The sequence below is a fragment of the Andrena cerasifolii genome, chromosome 1 (assembly GCF_050908995.1).
Source record: "Andrena cerasifolii isolate SP2316 chromosome 1, iyAndCera1_principal, whole genome shotgun sequence".
NCBI lineage: Eukaryota > Metazoa > Arthropoda > Insecta > Hymenoptera > Andrenidae > Andrena > Andrena cerasifolii.
Genome location: NC_135118.1, coordinates 9318248 through 9337492, shown reverse-complemented (window position 1 = coordinate 9337492; position 19245 = coordinate 9318248). Strand labels below are relative to the sequence as shown.

The window sequence follows — 19245 nt, the reverse complement described above, 5'->3', positions numbered from 1 at the left end:
ACGGCCCTATCGCTGCGCGGGATCCTTTTAGGCGCCCTTCGACCGCCTGTTCTGGATTTTACGATTGCTCATCTTCCGCTGCCAGCGGAAATCATTCCCCGCTCTTTGCTTTCTCTCTCACTCCAGCTAAGAATCAAACGGATACCACTTCCGACGATCCTTTGGGTTGGCTTACCGAATATTCGGCACGTCGATTACCGAACGGCGGCGGAATCTTCCAATGGGAAGAAACGCAGGTTCAATTGGGGCGCAGTCCACGCGTCCTTAAGGGTAGCTTTCGAATTCTTTCACCTCCCGAGAAAACCGGCCTGATAATTCATAATTCAAGGTACGCGGAAGCGTGGAGCGGCACGCAACGATTCGTGATCGTAGGAAGACGCCACGCATCGGCAATCGTTGGATGAGTGGACAGTTCCGGTCGCCCACCGCTGTTCCAGCGTAGCGCGCGTTAACTGGCTGTGTCGCGGCCGTCAGTTTAGACGATGATTTAGTGGATGCATTGATTGGGTCGATCAGAGGCCATATCATCTCGTTTAAGGCCTTCCATCATCGGTGCCGCTATTTATAGATCGTATGTACGCGATCACGACGATCGAATCAATTTTCGCCCGTACGCTTCTTCCACGCTCGCATCCGTCTAAACAATATTGAACCGATTGGAAGATTGTGCTCAGGAATTTTGATTGGCCCGGTTGGGTTGGTCCTTAGTGCCACACATATTACTGGCACACGAGCGTGTTGATACAAATACTCTATTTGTAAGATTTTATTACATTCAACGATAAGTACTTAATGTCGCCTACAATTTTTTTTTTTTTAAATGTGTCTAATACACAATTCTCAGAGATACAAGGCAGAGCGGCAGTGTAAATATTAAAGGGTTACACCACCTTGGCTAGGTCAAGAAATATCACATCTTTGGGAATTTATTTCCAAGTGACAAAAACACTTTTATCGACAAAAATTTTTCAATGAAAATGGTGGCATATTTGAATAATTTTTTTTTTAAATATCAAAACAATCCGAAAAATTTAAATGCGTTTTTCTCGATACCACGTTTTCCGAAACCGTCTATGCGATAGTTTCAGTAAAACTCTGTGGATTTTTATACAATTTTGCACAGATGTTCTTAAATGTATTTCCTATCGCCCGACCGTCAATTTTTTTGATTGGTTGAAAAATAACAAAGTAGCTACACTTTGAAGCAAAAAGCTCGTTTCGCGTGTAAGAAAATGGACTTTATTTACGCTTAAGTCAGGTAAAAATTACAATATCGACAAAATTGACGGTCGGACGGTAGAGAATACATTTAAGAACATCTGTACAAAATTGTATAAAAATCCCTAGAGTTTTACCCGAATTACAGCGTATACCATTTCGAAAAACGTGGTTTCGAGGGAAACGCATTTAAAGTTTTCGGAATATTGTGATATTTGAAAAAAAAATTGTATATATTATTCAAAGATGTCTCCACCTTCATCGAAACATTTTTATAGATAAAAATGTTTTTGTCACTTAGAAATAAATTCCCAAAGATGCGATATTTCTTGGCCTAGCCAAGGTGGTCTAACCCCTTAAAGACGAAGTAGACTTGCGCGGACAAACGTCGAAATACGTTCTTCTTTTTTGCGAAACGATACACGCATGAAAAAAGAACCGTCGACTGATCAACCCTATGAGGTGAAGGGGGGAGAGAGAAACGACAACCAAACCGCAGAGTTAAATCTCCTTGACTGGCGGGTTGCAGGATCAACGGGTAATTAATTAGTCCATCTCACGAAACCGATGGCGAAACCCTTCGAATCGTCGGCGAGGAGGAAAGTTCAAACGATGGTCGCCGCGACGAAGGGTTGGTCGGCGGGGGAGGGGGTGAAAGGGTCGACGAGGCAATTTAATTAGTAGAAAAACAAAGGAGCCCAGGCCTATCGGTATCGGCGACGCGACGTTTTCCCATCGAACGCTCGTACGTGCAGAGTGAGTATATAAATCGACCACCCCCCTCTCGCGCATCTGGTTGCCACCTCCTACCGTTCCCTCTCTTTCCTTTACTCCTCGTTACGCTCGGGCAGAGCTTCAATATTTTCAAATTAGAGTGGCGATGATTTTTTTCCCCGGCGAAACAAGGTATTGTTCGCCCCCCGGTCCACATTTTAATCAATACAGTGGCCCCGCCGAGCGTGCTCCCCTATCGGTCGCTCTGTCGGCTTCAGCTACCAATAAAAATTAATATCGCGATACGTAATGCTGCCCGCGGAAAATACTCGGATCTACCCTTCGAATACCAGCGGCCAATGTCCCTTTATTCGTCCACCTGTCGATCTCTAATCTACCCCCTCCCCCCCTGCGCGGCGTTCGCGTTTCTGAGACCCCCTATTAATCCCTTCACCTCCTCCAATTGAACGATAGCATTTTAAAAATCTGTACCTGATATTGGATTAACCGCTGTTGATGGATCATTGAAACAAATCGAGATGTTGCGGGAACATTCATCCTGGACCCTAACCAACAACAAAGATAATAGATCGTCGTTAGGTAATAATTAAAACATTTTTCTTTTGGTTTCTTCTCCGAGGTAAGGCTGGTCCAACGAACCGTGACGCACTCCAGGAGGGTTCGGAGATCGTTTTACATCGGACGACTCGATATTCCAAGCTCGTTTCGGTCGGTTCTCCTGGCGCGGAATTATCGAGGGGCGGCGTGGCGCGAATTAAGGCTTCTTGCGGCATAAAAAATCTGTGTAATCAATTATCGAACCTTTTACCCCATATTTCACGGCCAATGAGTCGCCACCCCCTGCCCCTCGAGCCTCTCCCTCCAGTCGACTCTCCCCTCGACACTTTTTAGCCTCCGCGGCTGCTTCTTACACAGATTTCCAGCTTCCCACCCCCCCACAACTTTCTTCTTTTCGCTGCGGCCGAGCCTTTGTTTGGGATATCAAATATTTATTTTCTTAAATAACGCAGAATCCCCGACAGAGGAGCCTCCCTTAATAAATTATCAGCGATTATTGGCTGCGCACGCCTGCCTGCCCCCAAAGCGAACCGGTCTTTCCTTACTTCCTACGAGCTAAGTTGTGTAGAATGCAAGTTTCTGCTTCTTCGATTCGCTGACTGTAATGCTAAACGATTCCTACCTCCCCATTTTTTTTTAGTCGTGAGAGATAGAATAAACGATTTTCTGGGCAATTTGGTATCGCACCCCTCCGTGGAACACGTTTTGCGAATTTTATTATTGTACATTATTATTATTCTTATTTTCAATTTATTAGTTGCTTGTATCTTACTACTTCATTATTTTATTTCTCGTATTATATTTTCTTTACTTTTCATATTCTCATTTTCTTTATTTTGTTGCTAAATCTTCTAACAATAATTTCAAAACGACATTGACAAACATTCGAGTATTTCAAGTTATGCACCATCCTCTGTTTAACCAAAAAAAGTGAAAATTTTGAACAGGGGGTAAGTGTAAAAGACATTATATAGGTGTTAACGATTTAGTAACAACCAAATTGAAACTCCTTCGTACTCAACTAGGGTTTATACAAAAAGTGACTTTTGAAAAAACCGATTTTCGAATTTCAGTATTCCCAAAACCAGTTAAACCGGTTTTCGAATTTTCACCACACCAAAGAAATGAAAATAGTAAATAAATATTTATACTTATTTTGAAAATTGACAGTTCTTTTAAAATATTTATGGAATCACAGAAATATAACAAAATAAAATATACTCTATCTATACAAAACCAAGTAAATAAAAAAAAAAAATCTACAAAAATTGTATATACTGTAATACTGTCATTCATTTAGTATTTTTCTTCAGAAAAATTTACTACTACAATATGCTTGTGTCCGAGGCGATTTCTAGTCAAAATGTTAACGCTTTTAATTAAATAGTTATTTCATTTTTATATATTAAAATTCTAGTGTATTGGTAATACCGAATTTTTAAATTTAAACACCGGTTTTCGAATTTTACTAACGTCTAAAAAGAAACCAGTTTTTAAAAACCGACGAACCCTATACACACCCCCCCCCCCTGTGCTATGTAATTTACTTTACTTATATGACGCAAAAGAACATCGCAGTAGGTATGTACATACACATACACTCTACCTAATAGTCCAGCAAATAGCAGTGCTTGCGTAGAGTACGAGAATAATTTCAATGATATACCCTGCACTTTCTCGAATTCCAGTACCCTGCAAAGTGACGCTATCGACACGTGCTGACCTCTATCGAAGAAAATCCAACAAAATTTTTCGTCGCCATCAGTGGACCACGTTTTCTGCATCAATTATTCACGAGGTACTCGCTGCTCGGCCACTCGAGTGAGCTTCGAAAGCGCGAAAGGGTGACGTTTCAGGGCGCACGGAAACAAGGGTGAGAAAAGGCGTCCTCTTTGACACGGCATTGATATAATATTAATCTGAGCGAACGTGGCTCAAAGGATAACGAGTCCTTGTTCCCAGGAGTACGAATTCACGGTTGCGCACCATGAAAGGGAAGACAAGGCCGTGGAAATAAAATGAATACATTCGCGCGAAGCGGTTAATGATTCCAGAAATATGTTAAATCAAGTTGAGCTCAACGCACTAAAAAAGCACACTAATTAATCCCAAGAGAGAAAAATAAAATTCAGAATTACATGGTAGTAATCAAACGAATAGAATTTCGTCACTATGTCTGTACGTTCTAAAGTTGCAGTGTTACGCAGAAGGGTGTAGAAAATGATGGTGACAACTTTTAGCACTTTCATCGACATAGTCGATCGCGTTGCCATCGAGAGTGGTTGTTTTCACTCGAGTTCTCGCTTCCACCCCCCGCGATTTCGTAGCTCGTTTACCTAACTCGCGCGGTGGCGCTGCACGCGTGCACCCGCCTTCACTGCGGTCCCGTCGTTTGTTTTTATGCTTGCTTCACCGTGGTGAAAAAAACGCTCCGGGAAGTGGCTGCCAGAACGACGGCGTCGAAATCCAGCCCGGTGCGACGGGGTAGCGCGAGCTGAAGGGGTTGGAAGCTTTCCTTCGCGATGTCGCTGCGACAAGCCACTCGCTACTAGCGATTGGTAATATGTAGGGGGAGTCCGGGAGAGTTGAACCACCTTTTACTCGAAGGTTCATAAAATCTAGGGTATGGGATGCATCGATTTTATATTTATATCACAGTAAAGCCTTGTTATCAGACTATAATTTGAGGGTTATATAATTTAAATAAGTCAATAAATGTAAGCACTAAATTAAATTTTATAAAAAATGAGATTTGCCTCATCTCTCCCCGAGCGCTGGGAGATATAATCCACCATGCGGGGAGATTTGACCATACTCTAGTAACTCGGGAACATATGAAAAAAACAACAATCTGCTTTAGTTTATAATAAGCAGCGGCAAACTTTAGACATTACAATAATTATCTTATATACTTTAATTGAGCTTCTACTTTGTATCTCACTCTGAACACGAAGAAACACGTTCTCCTGACTCACAGCTAAAGCGAACAACCGATCGTCCTTTTGTTACATGACATGGTAACGGTAAAGAATTCACAAGCTACGGCTTGACAATCGCCCGCCTACCGCGAAATTTAAAACAGATATTTGAAGCGGCTCAACTCTCCCATATGGTCAAGTCTCCCGGACTCCCCCTATGCACATACCGTGTAACTTTAAACTTCTGATTACGTACTACGTTTCAAAGCAACTTCATTGAAATAGCAATTCGTGGACATTGCGTTGGTCCAGCATTGGAAAAATCGGCTGCAATCAGACTGAATGTTTAATCCATCAGAGGCAACCAGTTTGAAATTAAGCGAACAGTGGAAGGATCGATAAATTCCTCGGTGTTTACTCCTACGCTAAATGCTACTTTCCAAACTTTTCGTTAATATCCGAATGAGTAAATGCCACCGCGCCCCTCTCCCCTCTCCCTGAATTCTTAATGCAACAAGCCCCGCGGAAAATACTCCGAGGCCTTGAAAATATCTTTAAGAAGTTTAAGGTCCTCCCGAGATGGTAGGTACGTAAATATTGTATGTAAAACGGGACATCAAAGGGATTCTTCCACAGTATAATACCTGAAATTTCGCGTGCCGCGGGAGGGATTAGGGAGCAGGAGCAGATCACGGACGCGCCTGACGCGTAAATGTCCACCTTTGTGCGTGTCCATAGGTTCATTAGTACTTCCCATGCCCCCCGTTTTTTCCTCCATTTTTATCTCTGCAGAGCAAGTAAAAGAATTCGCTATCTTCTGACGGCGGAAACGAAAGCATTTGTCAGTAGGGGCGAAAAGGAGGGAGAGACGTGGGTTAATTCGCTGCCGAATTCGCGCGACTCTCGCAAAGACCGTTTACCTTTGACTCAACAGAGTTTTTTCGATCCGCGACACGAAATTCGACAGAATTTTTCGGCGAGGACCTAGCAAACGGCAGAACGCCTAATGAATATTCAAGAATCCTGGCGGACGCGTAATCGTCAAAAGGACGACACCGGTGAAAAGCAGCAAAGGAAGAACGGAGTTCGACGCTCGGCCAGCAAAAGGGACCGCAAAATCCCTGCTGGCATCCGCATCAGGGCGTTCGCGGAAACTTTGTTACATTTTTGGTCGAGTCCACGCGATACTACACGCGGGCTGCCCGAAATAAATGGATCAAAGGGACGCTTTTGAACATAGCAAGAGTCTAGCATAGTGGCGTCGCGGAAAGCTCAAGCAGTCCTTGCCTCGTGCTCTGTTTTCCTTCGACGTTCCTTCCGCACTTCTGCCTGGTGTCAGGAGGGAATATTTGCCGGAATGCTTCGTATTTTTTTAAGACGTTCAACCCGTAAGGATCACGACGTAAAGTCAGTGTAGCATTTCCATGAGAATAGAGATCTTCAAACGATCCGGGTTAATCACTCCAGCGTTGCTACCGTTTAGTTTGATTTAATTGCTAGAAGCATGGCTGCTTAAGTGTAAGTTACTGACCTGCAAACAAATGTAGATTCCAGGGACCACGCGAACCCTGTAAGGCCGAAGAGATGGTGCAAGATTTTCGACAGACAATCGTGAGAACAGTAAACGGTGTTTACTGTGTTGCGGTTAGGACCAGGACAAAACTGGTTTCCATTCTCGTTAAGCTGGTATGGCGGACGAATTCAACACGGCGAACGTTGCTGCCTGTTAAAGCAGCGAAAATGAGGCTCTCGGGGTTGCGGGACAAGATTTTTGCTGAAAAAAGCTTTATCAGAGTCGGGCAACGAGGGAAATCGTGATTGCGCATAGAGAAGCATTTTACTGAGACTGGGAACCAAAAAATATAATCTTTAATGCGAGGGATCGTTCTACGAGGACGTTGAAAATGCTCCATTTTCCTCGAGTGTGTGCAGATAGAGTTTCAGAGACAGGTGACCAAACTTAAGGAGCGTTTTCTGCTCAACTTAAATAGTCACCCTAGTGCGGGTCCTCTCCGAGATATAAACACTCCTTGAGAACGAATAGAATTGTTTGTTGTAAGACTACTTAGAGACATTGTTAGAATTGTCGAAACATGTCTTTGAGGCATGTACGCGGTAATAGTTAGAGTATTGTAATGAAGCGATAAAAAGAATGAAAATAATTTTAAATTGAGCATGTAATTGCTGCTGCTCTGCCAATCAGAAGATCAGTGTAATTATTATTAAGAAATTCTTGAGCAGCGAAGATTGTTTATATCGCAGAACGCAAACATTTTCGAATCCATATTTATCTGATCGTCTGCCGCCCCTAAAGTGCCCAGAATACAGTCCAAGAGCTTGGTCACCTGTTTCGCAAAAAGCCTGAGTAACTGAAATTTTGGTAGGCACAGAAGCGCCAGAGAAGGTATAGCCAGCGCAACCTTAATTGGCCGTTCAGGACCACTCGATGGCTCTACTTCGACTACCCTCCTTCCCTCAAAGGGCTCTCAGGATCCAAAGAACACAGTCACTTCGATAATACGAAATGCTGTAGCAACTGAAGAAAGTAATTAAAACCCTGCGAGCGGGGGGGGCTTTATCTCGCGGCGTGCGTGTGCTCCTTGGGAAAAGGAAAACGGGCTCAGCTTGGAAAGGAGCCGAAAAGCGTGGCAAAGAGTGAAAGGGAGAGACCCAGGGACGAGGAACGAACGTGAGCTGAACCACAGAGGAAACAAAAGGTGCCGCCGGCGAATTAAGAACGATATTTTAACGCTCGACTTAATTGCATTAAACCGGGCTGCGAGAGAGAGAGAGCAGCGGGAAAAGACAGAGAAAACTGGACGAGGGGCTGGGGGTGGGGGGTGGGGGAGGGCTGTCAAGAAAAAATAAGAAAACAGGCAGGAGGGGGTGATGAAAGCGAGAACGGAGGAGGAAAAGAGACGCGGGTCAACCTTCGTGGCTGTTCTACTTCGCGATTGGATGTGCTTCGCGGTAATACGTCGGATTTTCAAAGTGCTCCTTATCGCGGCGGCGCTGCACCCTTTGAGCCGAAACAAAGAGAGTGCTCGCTCCTTTTTTCTCTCTTTTTTCTACTTCTTTTTTTTTTGCGAAGTGGCCAGGGGTGAGAGGCAGAAACGGAAGAAACGGATTACGTTTTAGACCTCGACTGGAAGGCCGAAGGGAGAGGAGCAACCGCGAGAAGCGTACAGGCGGCGTAGAGGGGGGTAGAGAGGGCGAAAAGAGGGAAAGTTCTCGAGAAGCACGCGAGGCGTTTCGCGGGGGTAAAAGAGTTTTCTTGCAGTGTTTCCCCGCGGTTTTTCGCCGAATGCCTCGCGTACGCGCAATAGCCTTTGAAGTTCTTTGTTTGAACGGCGGTTCAATGAAATCTATCCGCCTTGGTTCGAACGCGGAGCAACTTGGGGGGGGGGGGGCTGCAGCGGGTTTTCTCTTCGCCCTTTCTGTTTTCGTTAAAAAGTTGGCGTATTTTCTGTACCGTGTGGTTTTGTGTAGGATGGATGGATATCATTTTATACCTTCTTGCAGTGAGTCTGAACAACACGGAACAAGAACACGTTTATTTACACGCCAGTACGATTACTTTTATTCTCTACTTGGCCGAGTGGAAGAACTTCTGATGATTGTCCAGGGTGAGCGGGCTTTTGAAGAACTTCTGGCACGTCTCGCAGAAGAATCGATACTTATTGTCGTGACACTTGAGGTGCTTGTTCAGGAGATCCTTCCTGGCGAACGTCTTCTCGCAGTAGCTGCACGAGAATTTGTCCGGGTTCACGTGGAACGCGTTGTGCCTGGTCAGGTTATCCAACCTGCTGTACTTCTTGGTGCAGATGTCGCAGGTGAACTTGGCCCTCTCCGAATGGCATCTCTGATGGTACCTCAGGTACCGTTTCTGCGCGAACGTCTTCTTGCACGCGCAGCAGACCACCTGGTTCGACTCATCCTTCTTCACGTACATGTGGTCGGTCAGCTCGTCGCTGTTCGGGAACTCCTGCTTGCAAAATTGGCAAACGTACCTCTTCGGCTGCTTGTGCTTCTGTATGCTCTCCAGGAACGTCGGGTCAGTCATGATCTTGTAAAGAAACGTGTTCTTCAGCCTATCGTCGGCGCATCCGCGAGGATTCGGCGCGTCCTCCTCGTGACAGTCCTTTTTACACAGGTTCACAGCCTCCATTGGGATGGCCCCTTTCGATTCGTCCTTCTGACATTTCGAGCGCTCCCTGCTGGAAGGGCCTGCCGGAGAGCAGCAGTTCGCTGAATTGGTGACTGAAGACAATGTCTGAAAAATATTCAATGAGAAATTTACAACACGTCGAGGGAATTAAAGGCACTACTTAGGCAGTTAAATCGCTGGAGAGTCAAGTATCTTTTGCGAATTAATTACAAGGAGATGAAAGCAAGCACAGGGTTTTCCTTTAATACAATGTTTATTACTATCCCGTATAGTAAATAAAATTTTTGTAGCAAGCTAAATTTTAACCTGGGCCTTTATTCCGTCCTTTTAAACAATATGTCAAAAGTACCCATCGATCCGACATCCGCTAAAAATTTTACAGAGGGTTGAAGGTAAAAAAATCTGTTTTTCGCGAATATCTCATTAGATATAAATATTACGACAAAAATAGTTATTATAAAATTTGTAGCTTAGGAAATTCTGTATAATAAATATTGTATGAACTTTTTCGTAGGAGTAACCATTTGCATGTACCACGAGTTACTAAGTTTCAACCCTCACACTTTTGATATAGTAAGATCCCGAGCCCGGAATTTTTAAAAATTATGAAACTTTGTCAATATATAGTGGATGTCCTCTAGAGTACAACGCAATTTTGTTGCTGCCAAAATTCACTCTAAGGGGATGAAATTGACCCCCGAAAATCCGTCTGTTTTCCGATTTTGCGTTATAACTCGCGGACTATAAGAACTGTGAGAACTGTAGCATACCAAATGATAGTCTTAATTAAAAGAAGTAACTTTTTCCTGAATACTTCTTTCTATTTCCTACAGTACGCGAGTCATAACACAAAAACAAAAAAATTTGGGGGGTCAATAATCGCACCCTCTTAGAGTGAAGTTGGGCAGCAAACAAAATTGTGATGTATTTAGGAGGACGTCCCCTACATATCCAGAAAGTTTCATAATTTTTTGAATTTCCGGGTTCGTGATCTTCCCTTGTCAAAATTTGTCACTCCTACGAGAAAACTCATATAATCATTTTTTCTACAGAATTTCCTAAGCTACCAATTTCATAATAACTATTTTTGTCATAAAACTGATAACTAAAGAGATATTCACGAAAAACTGTTTCTTTTTTACCTTCAACCCCTTCTAAATTTTTTAGCGGATGTCGGATCGATGGGTACTGTTGACATATTGTTTAAAACGACGAAATAAAGGTCCATAGCAAAATGTAGCTTACTGAAAATTATTCCATAGACATCCTAATTTCACTGCATTATTAATTAGCTGCGTTAGAGTATTTACGTTATTGTTGTAGTCGCTGGAAGTGGTTTCCTTATGGTCCTCCTCCAGCAGTGAATAGGAGTTCTCGGAGCAGCTCGATGGGCCAGCCATCGAACGGTGATTCGAAGTGTTTTTCTGCGCCACCTCCTCCTGGAAAGAAGAGACGTTAGCAACCCCAAAGACGAGGGACTCGAGGATTGCAATGTGCTGTGCACATTCTGTGTTCGCACTCGTGACAATTGAAACTGTTATTTCGAGAGTCTTGCAACTTCGTTCTTAACGATAATCCTAACTTTGCATAAATAATAACAATAAATTCATTGACTGTAGCCCTTTGATACAGAGAAAAAAAAACAACAAGTAGGTACCGCGAGCGCAATGCAGAGAGTTACACACAGAGAAGAATAAACAGGCGTCCGTAGCTTAAAGATTAGAAACAAAGATTACAGATAAATCCTACAATAATTTCTCTTAGTAAAAAGATGGAACAAGCAGAATCCTTTTGCACGAATCATACTATCTTCCAGCTTAATGGCGCAAGTCACTGCAACTGACAGCTCCGCAGCGAAATCAATCAACAAGTTCGGCGTGACATTCCGCCTCCTGTCTGTTTACATTTTCGCGGGGATTTTGCGGAACGCATCGTCGCGACGTCCCCGAATACGCGCGTAAATGGCCGTGAATGGCTCACGCGACAGCTCCGAGGCTTAGATACATACATGGCGTACCTTACGTTTCATCGACATGTCTAACGGTTTCGTCGAATAATCCAATGCTTCCTTCTTTTTCTCGTCGTTCATGTCACAGCCCTCCGAACGTTTCGCTATCGAGTTACCCGCGTCGCTTCCGTCGGACCCGTCAAATGCATCCTCCGCATCCTTCGATGCTGCTTGCTCACCGTTGCTCGAGGATTTTTCCAAATTTTCGGCCCCAGTTTCGGATACTGGTTCGACGATCTTATTTCTTGGAGCTACTCGTTGCCTCGGCACTGTTTTCACCCTCATTTTTATTAATTGCTGTGTAACGCTGACCGAAACGTACTTCCATACACTATAATGTTATTGTGATCAATTTCGTTACGCACAGTGCCCATTTTGAAATATATACAACGAAGCTGTGGAACATGTTTTTTTTTTCAAATTCATTTATGGTAGCTGGGGAATTTAAGAAAAAACGGAGAGACTTAAAGTTAGGTACTTGGTTTCACGTGGTAGTATTATGGCGGGGAAATTATTTATTATTGTTAACGGGACACCGTACAGTATATACAAATAGTTACAATCATGTGCGGATAAAGAGTATTGCTTTCAAGATTATTGTTCTTAAGTTTCCCGTCGCTACATTTTCCCCCTCGAAACTGACAAATTTTCGTAGCTGTCATGTTTACGTAAGTTCGAACAGAAAAGAGTTACTCAGGTGTGAAGTTTTAGATGCTCCAACCTGTGCACAAGATTCCCCACTCTTTAAGATTACAACTTTTGAAATTCGAAACAAGAATGACGGGAACTATTACTCTGAAGTATTAAAATACAGTGAGTGAAGTATTACTTTATGCTTCGTTGTCAATATTATGAAATAAGTAAGGAATTCGAAGGATGCACGTGCGAGGTGGTCTGTATGAATGAAGTAGGCTGAATTACATACACTGTCAGAAATAATTAGAATATTACTGCCCAATGGACGATTCGAGGGAACGAATGAGATAATTTTTCTGCGCCATGCACATGAATATTCTCATCGAATCTCCGACACGGTATATTCTGCTATCGAAACACTACATCCACCGCTGAAGGACAAGGCTGATTCTCCAATTTCTTCGAGCAGTGTATCTGCAATCCTTAATTTCGCATTGCCGCAATACTTCTAATTCAAAATTACAGTTCGCGTATAAAATCGTGGATGAAGAAACGGCACTTACCCGCCAGATTGCACGAGGTACGTCCGCCTACACCAGGGGATGAAGGATCCTGGTTCAAGGAAGTAAGAAAACTTCAAAACACCTTGATTTACACCATGAATCGCGAGCCAAACGCGTTATCGGCGTGATGGGCTTGGGTAGACGACACACATTTCGCAACGCGTCGACGGTAACTGAGAAGTAACACTGTTTGGCCGACCTCGGGCTGACTTTGACGATTGCCACAACAAAGGGCGGCTGGCGGAGTCGCCGCGCGGAAATCTAAGTTTGCAAACACCGATGTGCCTGTCGACCCAGCACCGATAGCTGATAGAAGTCAACGCTTATCCACATTGCTGGTCGTAATTCGTCGAATTCCGTGGCATTTCATATCGCGGATAAAAGGCTGAACCGTCAAACGCGAGGATAGGACAGAAATCTTGTCGGGGTTGCCGGTTACCTTACTTCATTCCACGATCAATGTTATGCTTCCTGCGAAAAATTCTAAATTTACTTTTAACAATAACATGAATATCGACAACAAGGTTTTTGTCATATCGCATGGAAAATTGATAGTGCAGCTCAGCTCGACAGTTGTAAATTCCACTCTATAATTTTTTTTTTGCGAGGTTTCAAATTTTTTTACCGTGAACACTGTTTTAGTCTGTTCTGAAATAGTGAAAGTTAGAGTAGGAATAAAGAGTGACCCAGAAACTAGCCTCTTTTTGGTCCCACGATTTTGGAACTGAATTTTGTGGCGAATGATACCTTGTGATGAGACATCAATCACACGAAATTTTCAAGTTGAGGTGACAATTAGTTTCTGAGATGTGGCAGGTCAAAGAAGTGAAAATTCGTTAACGCGTCAGCCTATACCCTTCGATGAACGGACTTTTACGTCAGTCCGAAAATTTAAACAATTATTTCCAGGGTTTTGCTGACAGCTGACAATGAATTTGAACTTAGATTTTCAAACTTCATGAAAAAAAAAATCAAAATCATGAAATATAAATGATTGTGTAGTGGGTGCTTTTTTTAAATATCGTCCACCATATTGAATCGGTCATTGTGAACAGGGCCGGCGCGAGGATAGTTTGCGCCCTTATGCAAGAAAATTTTTACACCTGTTTTCTATTTAATATGTTTTGTCTTTACAAGGTACAATAAAAAATAATTACATTTACATTTTGTTTATGTGGGAGTTGGATTCCTTTATTATTAAGTGTGCGATATAGTTGTTTAGCGCCCCCTTAGGCTAGCGCCCTTATGCGGCGCATAACTTCCATAATGGGTTCCGCCGGCCCTGATTGAGAGTTTTGCAGACAGCTAACAATAAATTTGAACTTAGATTTTCAAAATTCATGAAAAAAAAATCAAAATCATGAAATATAAATGACTGTGTAGTGGGTGTTTTTTTTTAATATCGTTCACCGTATTGAATCGGCCATTGTGAGTTTTGCTGATAGCTAACAATGAATTTGAACTTAGATTTTCAAAATTCACAATGGCCGATTCAATATGGTGGGCGATATATTAAAAAAAGGACCCACTACACAGACATTAATATTTCTTGATTTTTATTTTTTTCGTGAATTTTACAAATCTAAGTTCAAATTCGTTGTTAACAGTCAGCAAAACTCCTCGAAATAATTGTTCAAATTATCGGACTGACATAGAAGTTCGTACATCGAAGCGTATGTGTCGACGCGTTAACGAATTTCCACTTCTTTGACCTCCCATATCTCAGAAACTAATTGTCACCTCAACTTGAAAATTTCGTGTGATTGATGTCTCATCACAAGGTATAATTCGCCACAAAATTCCGTTCCAAAATCGTGGGACCAAAAAGAGGCTAAAAAGGGCCTCATTTTTGGGTCTCTCTTTCCTGTACGAGACCGAGGAATTCAGCTTCTACTCAAAGCACATAAACACCTTAAGGATCGATACCCGTTGCGCGAAACTTTGCTTTACTCCCTTAAAAATATATCTATTTTCAATGACACGAACCCAAACAGATATACGTACATAACCTTAAATAAATTATAAGCATAACCGTTGTAACCAGAATTCACGTGCTAAATAATCTTTCTTCAATCGAGCATTGATTATACACAGATATAAAACTGTAATACCAGGACAGTGACGCATTACAAATGATCGTTTGCCATAACGAATCGGTTCGGTTCGCGGAAAGAAAGTAGCCGCTCGATCGCACAAAGCGATCGCCGCAACGGGGAGCGAAGGAGCGAGTCGTTGAGCGAAAAACGAAGACACGGTAGGGAGAGGACAAACAGACAGACAGACAGACAGACAGAGGGCAGAGGAGGACAGGGCAGAGATGGGGTCAAGCATAAAATTGGCAGAAAAAGCCTGGATGTTTGGTAGGATGTTTCGTGCCCCCTCCCCCCGGCGGTCCCGGTCGTTAATACGGCATAAGGAGGAGGCAGGGTTAAGCGAGGGTGAAGCGAGGATTTTTAATTGTAGTTCAGATCCGGGATATAACCCCCGCCTGGGTGTATTGTCATAGCAGAGCGGCGCTTTTCTTTATTTCCCCAGTGGCTGGATGAGGTTATACATTTTTTTTAACTACGGCAATACCTCCTCCGTCTTTCTTATTAGCAAAGCTAATTGGAAATACAAATGGTTATTCACGGTAAGAAGGAGAGCTCGAAGACCTCGCTGCAAGTCGAATAGGGGGGGTGGGGGGGGGGTTAGGAGGGGACCGGTACATTTCTCTCTCCCGCGTATTAAGCTTGTATTTGCCCCGGATAATTAGGACTTTTTCCACGACCAATTCGGATGAATAATTGATTTCGCTCCGTCGGGGCACACCCTGTCGCTTCTCGGACCTCTTCGAATGACAATCACCCGAAGAAAAATACAGATCTTTCGGATGAAATATTCAAAACAAGTCGGGTGGGAGCGGTAAACGCGGAGGAGGCACCATTTGCTTGATTGGTCGGTAAAAATATCGAATATATTCGTCGTCGCGCCGACGAGTTCCTTGGGCATGCTTGAACCTTTGATAACAGAAAGTAACGTACGGTAGAAGTAGTTTTTGATTGAACAAGGAAGACATGTACATTAGCAAGCTGCAATTAGAGCCAAGCATACAATTATTGGAATAGATAGGGTCTTCGAGATTCGAACTCTTCGTTTCATTCCTATATTTCTTCTGAATCATCCGACTTGATCTAATCCCTGTTTCCGAAACGAATGTTATTAAATGTATTTGAGGCTGCTACGAGCGTCTACGACCTACGTTAAGGGGTCATGCTCAGTCAGGAGGCCGAAAAAAGGGTGGTCTTTGGAAATTTTTTACTCAAAAGCTATAGCACATTTCTCAAAAAATCTGTTTTCCTTTAAAGGAATGCATCTAGTACCATGCATCGTAATTTTTTTATTTAAAAATATTTAGCAATAACTAAGTTATTGTCCATCACTCGAAGGTTCTCTAAAAAAAGGGCTTCTGCTAAAATAAAAAATTCAAAAGAATTTACTTATTATATTATATTATCTAGTACTTGAACGAAGGACTTTTTTATCCGATGCTTAGTTTTTTTTTAATTGACGAAAATCAGATACGATTTATGATAAAATTTTAAACTTTTACTTTAAACATGAGCCATTTTTTTCCAAATCAATATTTCGAAATATCCTTCGTTAAAATACTAGATAATATAATATAATAAGTAAATTCTTTTGATTTTTTTATTTTAAATGATCGACATTCGAGCAGCAGTGGTCACCGCAGCAGCCGTTTTTCTTTTAGAAAATCTTCGAATGATGGACAATAATTTAATTAATAATAAATATTTTTAAACAACAAAATTACAGAATCAGAAAGTGAGAGTTCTTATTTGAAAAAAAAACTATTTGGCTCACAGGAAAACAAGTTTTCTCGGAAGCATGCAACCCGGTTTTACCCTATAGGTGTGGGTACTATCGGGTACCTATTATAAAACGCATAAAATATGATATAATTATAAAACCATTATGACTATTATTTTACAGACCATAAAGAAAGATATTTTAAGAAATATTAATTTGAACATAAATTTATTTTAATTTATCTAGTGCACAAAAATCACAAATAAAGGTCTCGTCGCCCTCCTCAATATTTGTGCAAATCTCACGAGCCCATCCGCGATCTATACGTATAATCAAGATTAGTATTGGATTTTTTAAACATTAGAAATCAGCTTCTATAAGACATTTAAGCTATACATAGAAAGTCTGGCTACCGGATTTTGCCCCATACTCAAATACCCGGTTCTGCCCCAAATGAGGTGATTTACTAAACATTAAATATTTACACTTCAACATGCGATAAAGAGCCGGGTGAAACGTAAAAACACTGTGTAAAGACTACAGAATACAATGCAGTACTTACAGTAATAGATTCTTGAAATCCAAGTGGTATAAAAAAAGCAATTCACCAACGCAACACTGGAACTTTTCAACTCGAGATTTTTGAACTTCTCTGGATGAAAAACTACGACGGTGTTTGCGCTGCGATTGATCTCTTACCGTCGTTAGGTCCACCCGAATGTAACACCATGGGTGCATATCGCAGCTCTTGTCTTAGATAAACAATGATACCCGGTCTGACCGGCGTACCCGGTTTTGTCGCACTTTCTCCTACGCGAGTACCAAGCAGGCATCAATTCGCCCAGATCAATCAGTCAGCGTGGCTAACAGATACCAAGAAGGAGCAAAATTGCTTAAGAAATTTCGCGCAGGCGTTATCAGGCGAAACTGTCGAAGGAATACATAGTCGGTCAAACGGCAATCTCGCGGCAGCCCTCTTTCAGCCTTCCAAGCAGAAACGCCCGCGGGACTCGGCAACTTTTTTTCATCAGCATTTTACGGTTATACCGGCGCATTAATAATGCACATGCTTAATATAAAAAGAAGCCCGTGAGTCTCCGTCTAATAAACTGGAAGAATGCTTTATAACCGGCCGCGGTTTCGGGTCACGGGGTTGCCGGGGGAGAGGGTGGCTGGAGAGTTGGCCGGGACGTCGGCTGAAGGGGGTGGTTTCCTTCTTTATGCCCACGGAACGGCCAATCTCTCCAGGGTCGCGTCGAACGAAAGTGGCCGAACTTCTTGGGAACGCGGGAGAACAGACAAATCACCCTGCGACCTTTTAAAGAAACCCCCTTATTTTGCTTCCAGCCGTGAATCAACCATCAAACACTTCAAGGCGATCTTAAAAGAACGCGATCTAGGTATGTCGCCAGGTATGCGTCATTTGTTGCCCACTTCTGCGACTACTTCACACCTCCAAATCCTTGAATCCCCTCTTCCTCGAACGAACCTACGCACATTTCATCACGAAACTCGTTTCCAGAACGCTCTTCTCCCGGAAATTTAAGAAAATTTTTACCAACCATCCGTTTCATTTTTAATATCCCATTCGAATAATGACTTTTTTTTCCGCGAGCTAGAGAAATATTTTCCTATCATTTTCGCCGGGGAATAAATTATTCACGGCCGAAGACGGCCGCCTCTGGTTATATCGTCAGGGTGACGTGTTCGAATGTAAATCATTTTCAGCCGAGCAATTTTCATATTCATCTTATCCTCGAGAGTCAAATGAATTTTTCGCTCTTCCCCTTCCTACCCACGGTGGAGCTGATTTCCGGAGTTGCGGCGGAGAGGCGAGAGAGAGAGAGAGAGAGAGAGAGAGAGAGAGAGAGCGAGGCTTTTTGAAAAATATGAGTTTAATAAAGAAGAAAGTATGATGTATGGTCGGCTGCCAAGGGAGGGAACCTGCCTGGATCAACCGACTTCGATACCCAGATATTGTATGTGTAATATAAGCAGATGAAGGGAATTGCCGCGATGTACTGGGTGTCACGATACCCTGCGAGATCTTCGACGTCCTTCGCAGTCTTCCTCCAAGGTTATATTCTCAGTCTCTTCTTCGCCCTGCTACATTATTCCCTTCTCAACAGCACTTTGAATTTCACAACAAACGCGACGGGAGTCGGACACTTCGTTTCGTACGATGAAATGGCGAGAAACGAAAACGGAGACGAATTTTCGCGAGAGGGTGCACTTTGGCAGGAAGAAGGGTACGGGGGATTTCCATGGAAATCGATGATGCTAGCGAACGACACGCGGTTCCGAAGGAGAGAGAATCTGTGAATAGATGTCCGTAACTTACCCAGATAAGGGCTGTAAAACGATGTCGTAGCTATCTGCCAATACGGTTCCCTTGCTCGCCCGTGGAGAGAGCGAAGGGAGGGCCTTGCACCCAGGTTGCGGCCAGATATAGGGAGCAATTCCGTAGAAATTGATGCCATTTGAATAGCGCCCGCGATACGACGCGTTTCCGAGATGGTATCGTTTGTATTGGTGTTTACACTGTATCTGATCTTTATCCGCTCCCGCGCCATCTTTTCCGTTCCCTGATTTCTAAGACGTTAGGGCGACGATACAGGCAATTCAGGTCCT

General features: G+C 42.8%; 1 protein-coding gene across 1 annotated transcript; it reads right to left on the bottom strand.

Moving 5' to 3' along the window:
• Nucleotides 1–8968: 8968 nt before the first annotated feature.
• On the bottom strand, nt 8969–13076 carry LOC143367974 (uncharacterized). The gene is made up of 4 exons (XM_076810268.1): nt 12805–13076; nt 11615–11936; nt 10908–11036; nt 8969–9702 (listed from the first exon to the last, which is right to left on the bottom strand). Exons 2-4 carry the CDS (start codon nt 11888–11890, stop codon nt 9016–9018), a joined length of 1092 nt encoding a protein of 363 aa, XP_076666383.1. The 5' UTR covers nt 11891–11936; nt 12805–13076; the 3' UTR covers nt 8969–9015.
• Nucleotides 13077–19245: the final 6169 nt, after the last annotated feature.

Bases quoted from the DNA above. Each gene is read 5' to 3' on its own strand.
- LOC143367974 (XM_076810268.1), bottom strand. From the start codon at position 11,890: ATGAGGGTGAAAACAGTGCCGAGGCAACGAGTAGCTCCAAGAAATAAG. The intron at 11,037-11,614 runs GTACGCCATGTA...TCTTCTTTCCAG, and splicing joins ACATGTCGATGAAACGTAAG to GAGGAGGTGGCGCAGAAAAA. The intron at 9,703-10,907 runs GTAAATACTCTA...AATATTTTTCAG, and splicing joins CCAGCGACTACAACAATAAC to ACATTGTCTTCAGTCACCAA.